This window comes from Ammodytes marinus (genome assembly GCF_949987685.1).
Source record: "Ammodytes marinus genome assembly, contig: scaffold_57, whole genome shotgun sequence".
Taxonomy (NCBI): domain Eukaryota; kingdom Metazoa; phylum Chordata; class Actinopteri; order Uranoscopiformes; family Ammodytidae; genus Ammodytes; species Ammodytes marinus.
The window spans coordinates 155001-165612 of record NW_027648588.1 but is presented as its reverse complement, the minus strand read 5'-3'; the positions used below and the strand labels follow the sequence as shown (position 1 = coordinate 165612).

Genomic DNA, 10612 nt, shown 5'->3' with positions numbered 1-10612 from the left:
AGGAAGATATTTTTTTCAATATGTCGAGAAATGTCAAGTATAAAGAAGAATACTCCAACATGCTATTGGAGTTAGTGGGGCATTTATGTATTTTCAGCATACTATAATTGACGTGCATGTATTGGGACATCCTAAATCTTTTTCTGGCATACTAAATAGTAGGGAAGTATGGGGATTGGAACGCAGGAGTGTCCCTGTCTCCGGTTACCTGTATAAATAAAGGTTACAGTTTTTTTTTTTTCAATGTGGAAAATGGAGTGGAGTGGAAAAAAACTATGGTTGCGTTCCGAATCTCATACTCTTTCTTTTTTCTATTCTACATACTACATCTGACGATAAAAAGAATCTAGTTAGGATGCAGTAGGCATACTATTGGGACGTACTTTTCTCTCTTATTTCATCATAACATTGCGCCTTGATCTTGCCTCTTGCTTTTATATCCGTCGCATCCCCGTTTGTTTTCATAACATGGACCTATAGGCTTTGTCGATGTTACGTCACTTCACGTGCGCACTGGATTGTGGGTCAGAATCGCCCAAATAGGATGCACTTTTCAACACTAACAATCTTGGCCGCATGAAGTAGGACATCCGGGTACTTCTAACCATCCTAAATCTGGCCACAAGAATCGGGACATCCTAAATCTTTTTTCTACATACTATATAGTAGAAAGTATGCGATTCGGAACGCAACCTATGTGCTGCACTTTTTATACAGTGAAATCAGTTTCACTTTTGTATCTGGTACATTTTTTATTATTTTTTTCAAAGGTGCAGTGTGAATAATTTAAAATATTCAGATCTATAACACACCTTTAACTAACTGGTATATGGAAAGTGATTATTATAATCTTTATTATGGACTCAGATGGTCCACTCACATCCAACATACACACACACACACACACACACACACATAGAACACATTAAAATACATTACTCAATAAGATACTGTACTAAAATAGGTGCAAGCTATCATGCCAATGCTTTCGAAGCCTGGATGTACACAGCTGTTGTGTGTAATACTTGTTCTGAACACATGGTGGCAGCATTGAGCCGAGAAACATACAGGCGAGATGCACGTCAGGAATTTGGAATTGAATTTTAAGTCCCTGTAACTGTAAACCCAAATCCTACAAAATAAAATCCTTCTAACTATGTAATGTGGGGAGTTAGTTTCATGTTAGTAATGCATCTATCTGTCTATCTATCTGTCTATCTGTCTATCTATCTATCTATCTATCTATCTATCTATCTATCTATCTATCTATCTATCTATCTATCTATCTATCTATCTATCTATCTATCTATCTATCTATCTATCTATCTATCTATCTATCTATCTCTATCTGTCTGTCTGTCTGTCTGTCTGTCTGTCTGTCTGTCTATCTATAAAGATATTGTCTTGTAAAGATAGAGTCAGTGATTCTGGAGAACGCTTGTGATCAAAATCAGTGAATATCTCCTCATGACCTGCTACCTGTCTGTACTGTGTGTGCGCTGAACAAAACACAATCTGATACACAGCCTAGGCTCTGTAAACGGGCACGTAAGCAAATGGTATGTAAACAAAGCCAATGTAATTTTTAGTGATGACAAGAATTATTGTATTCCATTTTAATCTGTGACATATAAACAATAAAGACTCAAACAGTTTCATGTGGATTTCAAAGTCATTTTTATTTCACTTTGTAAAAGAAGAATTCAGCTCTGAAGTTATGTTAGTATCAGCGACACAGACTGTGTGTGTGTGTGTGTGTGTGTATGTGTGTGTGTGTATGCACCTCTGTGTGTGTGTGTGTGTGTATGCACCTCTGTGTGTGTGTGTGTATGTGTGTGTGTGTATGCACCTCTGTGTGTGTGTGTGTGTGTATGCACCTCTGTGTGTGTATGCGCCTCTGTGTGTGTATGCACCTCTGTGTGTGTGTGTGTGTGTGTGTGTAAAAGCAATAATTACGAGTTCATGTGTGTGTTCAGTGTGTGTCATTTGTCAGTACAGCGACATTATGGGCGGGGCTTGTAGGACACTTCAGGTGATGTCACACCACACCAACCAATCACAGCCGAGGGATTTGGATCATCATGATGCATATACAAGTAGCCTATTTATATTTATATTTATTTATATATGTATATTTACGACCTGAATTATACTGTTCTCTGAGTGTTAGGAAGCTGACATCAGTGTGTGTTATGTACGGAGAGATAGAGTTTAGAGTTTAGAGAGCAAGAGGCAGTTTCATGGTTAATAAATCTTTTAAGGATTTTTGGGCGAAAATAAAATAAAAAATAGTCGAAAGATGCAGGTCATTCTCTCGTCCCTCATTGGTCGAATGAAACAGGAAGTGACCTCCGAGTCTGTGAGAGGAAGAAGAAGAAAAAATATATTAAATAAAATAAACAACCAACATGGCGTACTCTACTTAACAGGTTTCTAAGGACATTGTTTAAACTAAAAGGTAAATGTTAAGCAGAAAATAAAAAGTCAACGAGGTGTCATGTAGGTCCCTTCAGTGCTGTTATATAGTCCAGGAAAGGCTGACATATCTGTTTAAACTTCTCTGCTTTCCCTGAAATCTCATAACAGATTTTCTCCATATATAGAGTACTAGAGAACTCCATGAGCCACATATCAAAGCTGGGGGCTATCTCTTTGTAATTTTGAAATATGAAGGTGTATTGAACTCTGAGATCCTATTCTGTATAGATTTGCAAACATTTTAGAAATCGGTTCATCCTAGCCTGAGAAAAGGCAGAAAGAGTGTTTTATGGTCTCACTGTCTAACCCTACTTTTTACCATGTGTGACATCACACTTGGTAAAATGTAGGGTTAGGATTAACAGGACAGCTGGGCCAAAGGAAGACTGAGGGAAGAAAAACCTAATTCATTATATTATAATAGCGATTGTATACTGATTGAACGCTGGTTCCATATGGATGAAGTATTCCTTTAAGAGGTTCATGGTTTTTTTATCAGAGTGTTTTCATTGTTGTGTCGTTGTCTCACCTACTACTGTGCCGTCTGCTCTCCTCCTGCTTCTGTTTTAGGGAGATCCGCCTGAGAGAGAGAGAGAGAGAGACAGAGAGAGAGAGAGAGAGAGAGAGGGAGAGAGAGAGAGAGACAGAGAGAGAGAGAGAGAGAGAGAGAGAGAAAAAAAAAATATTACAACAAAGGCCTCCAAAACTCAAACCCCACAAATACTATCATATTCAAGGCTACACTTCTCCCAGAGCAAGCATTGGCCTACGAGTGTTATTAGATATACACTAGTACAACTAATACAGTGAATATTGGCTGCAGTCTATTTGGGTTTTGTGTATTGTTGTTGAATTTACAATTGATTTAAAAATCTAACCAGACTTACAGCTGGACTTGTAAACGTCTATTGACTTTCGAAACGCATTTACAGATCTGTCAATGTCAAATGTCTACACATTGTTTTGTGATTGTTTGTGGATCTTGATGTTTTTTGTTTTTGTTTTGTTTGCTTGGTTTTGATAATTGTTTTCTTTTTATATATATATATATTTTTTTGTTTTTTTATATATATTTATATTATAAGCCCATTCGGGTTTCTGACCTCTCCAGCACATACTCTTTTAATCTTTACATGTGTTAATGTAATTGTTGAGTGTGTTGAGTGTGTGCAAATAAATAAATACCTAAATACCTAAATTTAGAAATCGCAAAACACTTTCCAACTTTTTTTAAGGTGGAGTCAGTGATTCTGGAGCATACTTGTTGTCAACTTCTTTTGTCAAAATCAGTGAATATCTCCTCATGATCCGCTATCTGTCCGTACTGTGTGTGTGTGCTGAAAAAAATTCAGTGTTAAAACCCAGTGTTGCTAGCTGGGTAGGGTCCCTTTGTTTACATACCCATTTACAGAGTCTAGGCTGTGAATTAACACTGGATTTTATTTCAGCTCACACAGTACAGACAGGCAGTGGATCATGAGGAGATATTCACTGATTTTGACAACAAGCGTTCTCCAGAATCACTGACTGCACCTTTATCACTATTTGCTTTGGGAGAAGTGTAACGATGTCACTGCAGCAAATGCAAACGCTAAAGGATCAAACAGCAGCACAGCGCCGCCTGAGCAGAAATATATCTGTTGGGAAAAGACAGTTGAAGCCAAGCTGAAGAAAACAGCCATGTTAGTCAGTGTGTTTATGAGTTGGATGTAAACTAAACATGTCTGTCTGTCTGTCTGTCTGTCTGTCTGTCTGTCTGTCTGTTTATCTGTCTGTCTGTGTCTATCTATCTATCTATCTCCGTTTTTTTCTATTTATTTACTTGTCTGTCTGCCTGTCTGTCTGTCTATCCGTCTGTCTGTCCACCTATCTATCTATCTATCTATCTATCTATCTATCTATCTATCTATCTATCTATCTATCTATCTATCTATCTATCTATCTATCTATCTATCCATCTATCCATCTATCCATCTATCCATCTATCTATCTATCTATCTATCTATCTATCTATCTATCTATCTATCTATCTATCTATTTATCTATAGGACGTTTTTCTCAACTTGTCAGGTAATCATATTAAAAGAAGTGTTTAGTTTTTTAGTTTTCTAGCAAAACCATCATGGACCTTGGAGGGATTTTTAACCCTAAACAGCCATTCAAGTCTAATATTAAAGCCATTCCCAAAACAGCATTCTTTCGATTTAAGCAGTATTTCCAAAATCCATGCCGAAACCCCTATCCATTAATTAGTAGCCGCAAGACGTGATTACTGTAATGTCCTGTAAAGAAAAAATGTATTTAAAATGTCCTCCCGTCTGAAAAGCAATACATTTTATTTATATAGCACATTCAATGTTAAAGTGCTTAAAGGCCTACTTCACCGGTTTGAATATGAAGGTGTATTGAATTCTGAGATCCTATGTAGTATAAATGTGCAAAAAAAATTGAAATCGGTTCATCCTAGCCTGAGAAAAGGCAGAAAGAGTGTTTTTTTAACCCTATATTTCTCTTTCTCGTGACATCACAGAAAGAGAAATATAGGGTTAAAAAAAAACTTACTTTGTAAATATTACTGTGATGTCACAGTAAAAGACATCACAGTAATATTTACAAAGTACGTTTTTTTAACCCTATATTTCTCTTTCTGTGATGTCACGAGAAAGAGAAATATAGGGTTAAAAAAAACACTCTTTCCGCCTTTTCTCAGGCTAGGATGAACCGATTTAAATTTTTTTTGCACATTTATACTACATAGGATCTCAGAATTCAATACACCTTCATATTCAAACCGGTGAAGTAGGCCTTTAACATAGCCTACATAAAAACAGGAGCAGTTGTTAGTAAAAGTTGTCGTTAGCTCAATCTTACATTATGGTCATCATCATTTTATTATTAAAATTAGAAAGTTGCATCAGGCTTCGAGCTTCATGCCATGCGATCTGTCAATCAATAAACCCTGCCCTTTTTCCCCTCCCTCTCAACCAATCAGGCACCTCCTCAGCCACTGGTCCCGCCTCCTCCTGTTCACAGCCAATCACCACAGATTTATGAAGGAGGAAAGACAAAAAATTTAAGTTACAAAAAGCATAACAATATTTTTTTTAATTGTATAAGTTCTTAATATTTTTTATTTTTTATTGAATATGTTATATTAGCATTTACATGTGAAAGTTCAATTAAATTATATATTTTTTTTAAATCCCCTTTTTTTTGTTTATGTCAAGAGTACAAAATAATTTCAGTGATAACAATATTTAGGGATACTTTTAAAAATGTTTTCTGAACAAAGAAAAAAAAATATGCATGTTAATAATTTCAACTTACCGGTAGTTTATATTTATTAGAATCAAAATATCATATTATTATGTTGATGTACATTAAAAACCCATCTCCACTAATGAAAACTGAAACTGATTACAAAATGTTTTATTGATTAAATTAATTAATAAAAATAAATTATTTAAAATAATACTTTCTAAATATACAGTATAATAATAACACAATAACAGATTATTTTAAATTACAAAAATAAAAAAAATAAAAGCCTGTATTGATCAAAGTCTCTGTGGTCATGTGACTTGTGACATCACTCACCGCGCTGACCAATCCGCTCGCCACGGCTGCGTTCTCAACTCCGTCCACTGTTGCCTGGGCGACGTCGTTGGCACCGGCAACTGCAGTTTCAGCCGCAACGTTGGCCTGGTCGGTCGTCTTCTGCGAAACTAAAACAAATATATTTTCATTCAATATCCAATCAGTGAAGTAAAAGGAATTTTAGTCAAGATACTGCAGGTGAATAGGGCAAAAAATAAATTATTTTATTTTTTTAACCTTTATTTCTACAGGTAAATCCCATTGAGACCGAAGACTCTTTTACAAGGGAGACCTGTTCCCATTCCCACGTTACCATTCACACACACATTCATACACCGATAGCAGGCTAACTATCTACATTCACACAAGGCAAGGTGGGTGAAGTGTCTTGCCCAAGGACACAACAACCATGACACAGGTGGCAGGGCGGGGATCGAACCTCCAACCCTTTGATCATCGGCCGACCCGCTCTACCACCTGAGACACAGTCGCCCCAACTTATCATAACTTATCATCATGAAACTTTGCCAGTTGATTACTGACATTAAAACATTTTTTTTTGTTGTATAACAATTTTTTTCAGAATTGTTTCAATGAATATGAAAATGTGTTCAAATCTAACTACTACTGTAGCCTAATATATAACTTAAAAAAAATATATATAATAAAAATCCTTATTTAATATTTTACAAAATATTAGTGTCCAAGTCAAGTTTTTACAGAACAAATTTTGATTTTTTTTAAATTAAAAACTTTCTTACGTACAGATCTTTCGCATGTTTTTAAGATGAAAATTCTACAAAAAAAGATCTGAAAAATTGCTTGAAAAAACTACATTCTAAACCTAAAAAGGTGAATTTGTTTTACCTGTGTTCACACCGGTAACTACTCCCTCCATCGTCTTGTTTCCTGGAAAAAGAGAAGAAAAAAAAATACACAACATTGTTACTGAAATGAAAGAAAGGATCATTTTATTAGGCAAAAGCTACAGTGCGTAACAGTAGAAACAACAACTGAAACATTTCTTGGGCTCTTCTTTGGGATTTTTCTGAGCTCCTGCACCAGTGTCAGGGGGGGGGGGGACCAGTTTGTAAACGCTGCCATACTGAGAAATACAGACAGAGTTTTGTGGAGCTGATAATAGGCTTAATCAACTTTGTGTCAACTTGTTTGGCGATGGCTTGAATGTAACTGCCATTCATTCATATAAAAACATTACACACTATAGCTTTAAATGCAAAAATGTAAAAAACTGATCATATTCTCAGATAAAATTAGCTCTGAGCCATGTCTACTGGCAGCCACACTAGCCATTTTTACTTGCAGCAGACACTAGACAAAGACAGACTACTCCAGTGAATCTGACCTGGTTTCCTCTGTGAGCCTCTGAATTATTTATTCATGTCACAGTTTATACTTAGAATGGTTGAAGGAACGTACTCAGAGCTTTTTACTTAAAGGGTCAATGTGCAGTTTCAGAGGAGGGGGGTTTGTTTACATTCACAGAGCCTGCAGTTAGTTTACTAAACATATTTACTAAACATATTTTCCCTACATGTAATTCTTAGTATTGAATAATTCTATCATCATAAATGAAAACTAAAATATTGTGAGGAACCTGGAACCAAACGTAAGACAAGAATATGTTTGTAAACCAAACTGTGGGCCCTGCTGCTGTAAACAACAACAATGAAACAGTAACTTTTCAGGAAGCTTTCTAACTTCAAACAGTGTTCCAGGGATCACATTTTCCTGTGAAGAAAGGGTCGTTCTCTGCATGTCATTCCCCTCTCTGACACATTTCATCTCTGTCTCTCCACACTGCCTAATAAATGCAAAAATGCCCAAAACATTCTTATAAAAAAATGTGGCCTAAATATACTTTTTTTTTTGTTTTCATCCCATGCTATTTGGACATGTGACGGACTGGACTGAACAGAAGATTCTTTGTCTAAGCGGAAAAACACTGTCTGTGATTCATCAACGTTGGGCTACATCAGTTACTGGAAGGCAGCTCATAGCCACTTGAAAACATGCACTTTATAAATTAGTCGATGTGGTTCTGATCTTCCTTAATGGATTTTAATCTGCTGAGTGTGTCTGTGTATCACTGCATTTTATAATCAATAAATACTTAGAATGTTTTAATCTTTGGCCGATGTCCACTTTCCACATCGGAAGATCTACTTTATCCACAAGAGAATATGAACTTAAGATTTAAAGGTGCTCCGAGGAACTTTCAGTGTGTGTAAATTCTAGCGCCCCCTTTGGACAAAGGTGGTAGTGTTTTACCACACCAGCTGTTGTTCCTTGGTGAGCGTATACCCATGACAAAGGCTTTAAGAAAAACTTTATAAAAATAGCATTCTTTGCACTGATGGTCTTGTTTGCTGTTACATGTAATTTATGATCATCAGAGGAAAAATTTGTTTCAGTTCCTTGTAGCACCTTTACGGAAGCAATATATGTTGTTTTATAGTTTTACCGTGACTAGTGGTATAAAAAGTGAGTCTAAGCGACATCAGAAATTCAGAAGTTTCAGAGATAGGAAAACAATTATAGCATTACTGCTGTTGCTTCAGTGTATCTACGTCCAGACATTATTTGGGTCAGGTGCTCAAGTAAAAAAAAAAACATTCTCCCAGGGCTATTTGCTGTAGCTCCCTTTCTTCCTTATTTCTCAGTATTGCAATAAATGAAAAAATCACAAAAATATCCGTCAAAAGAAACAGACCAACTTAGCCATCTTCGACATGTCCCTCACCCCTAAGATCCTGAAAGTACGGACGCCCACAGCCAACAGATGTTTGTATGATGATTATTTTTTGAACTTCTAAAGGCTTTCATTTTTATAAGACAAGTCTAGGTCTCAAATTTCTGGGCTGAGAAAATTGTAATTTTAGTCTGAATCGACAGAAATATTTTTTTTTAAAAGCCTCAAAGAATCTACTGCACTTTTCCCTTTAAAAATCTTCAGAGATGTTTTGTGTTTTCCTTCAGACTCTTGTCTGTAACTAATGGAGACAAACTCAGTCCCACTGTCCTACTTGGCAGTTTAACAAAAAAGTATTTTAGGCAGACGATAACATCAGACATTTATGTGGAAACAGAACATTTCTTAGTTTGCCCAATTCCCAAAGTCATGACGCAATTATGATCTTTAGCCGACACCAAGTCTGTCCAGGAGGATTTCATTTCTTTGCTCTAAACTGAATCAGTGAGTGAGTCAGAACATATTTGTGTTAAGGCGAGACACGTCAGGCAAAAAAACATTGGGGATTTTTTGTCTATTTATCTTCCATAGCATGTCTTCTTTCATGCTTGTATAAAGGTCCAAAATTTACTTTTTTGTTTGCATCTGTATATTTTCCCTACACAACCATCTTTAACGGCCATTATCTAAAAAAAATCAAAAATCTCAACGTCTAAAGCACTTAGCCTACAACATCAACTAAAGTTTCCATAATCATTCTTAGCACTATTCTGAAGGTTATTACAAAAGGAGTTGTTCATATGTTGTTCACTGTCTGATTTGTGAGACAATTTCCTCTTAATATAATGCTGAAAATTCATGTTTAAGACCAGAACATAGTATTTTCTTTAATTTAAAAAATTTAAAAAAATAATATTGAAGACATGGGCCAAGGTAGGCTACTGAACAAGTTTTTGGGTATGTGGGCTATAGATCATTCTATTGGCTTATTTTCTGATGAATATGGGCTGTTGTTGGACTGGTTTCCTTTACTGGGTCAATATTCCCGCCATAGAATCCTCCAGAACCTCCTTTGTTCTTTCCCCTTTCAGCCGGACCATTGGAGAATGAAACTGCTAAAAACCCACGTCTTCTTCAAGGTAATGTAATTTCTTCGCACAGTGGTTAACATTTAGGCTAACTGTATTATTTTCATCTTATCATTACTTCTCCACTTTTCTACAAAGCTACAACTGGATTAACATACCGTTTTAATGTAAGTACAGCTTATATTTATTTAAACTACCTATCTACATGCTAGCTAGCTTGAATGCTAACCAACGTTTTCACCCGTAAATCGCCATTTGCAGTTAGCTTACTCTAACTTTAACGTTACAGTTCCTGCATAGACACTTGGCGAAAGTATGTGTAGTAAAGACGGCATTACTTGTTATTTTTTTGTTAGTGAGCTCGAGCTCCGTTAACGGCTTACCGGCTGTCATCAGTTTTAAGCCCATTGTTGATGCTTTCACCGGGACTTCAGTGACCGTTAACGTTTACGGGCAGCGCCACCACCGCGACCACCGGTTATATTTGTCTATAGCAGCTTGTGTTGTCCCTAGTTCTGCATTCCTGCCGAAAAATACCGTGAGAGAGTCTGCTACTTGCTGTAGTTTGGTCTGGCTTTGCGAGACTAGTCTGTTCGTAAATTCATCACTCACGCACGTCGCTGCCTTGGATTTAAAGCACCTGCCACCCGGTAACGTTAACCGTTAGGTATTTAATTGGGACAGTGGTAGCCTACATCCGGTAACCAGCTCAGTATTTTACGGCATTGTAAGGAAA

General features: G+C 36.4%; 1 protein-coding gene across 2 annotated transcripts in view; it reads right to left on the bottom strand.

Moving 5' to 3' along the window:
* Positions 1–1710: 1710 nt before the first annotated feature.
* Positions 1711–10612, bottom strand: part of LOC307270307 (uncharacterized protein) — a 12368-nt gene continuing 3466 nt past the window's right edge. The window contains exons 2-6 of one of the 2 annotated variants that reach the window (XM_080054196.1): positions 6943–6984; positions 6076–6203; positions 5475–5501; positions 3008–3058; positions 1711–2357 (exon numbers count right to left, since the gene is read on the bottom strand). In XM_080054196.1, coding sequence (XP_079910322.1) covers positions 3011–3058; positions 5475–5501; positions 6076–6203; positions 6943–6984 — 245 coding nt within the window. In that variant the 3' untranslated portion in view covers positions 1711–2357; positions 3008–3010. The remainder of the gene's footprint in view (positions 2358–3007; positions 3059–5474; positions 5502–6075; positions 6204–6942; positions 6985–10612) is intronic. The other variant, XM_080054197.1, reaches the window with a different exon arrangement.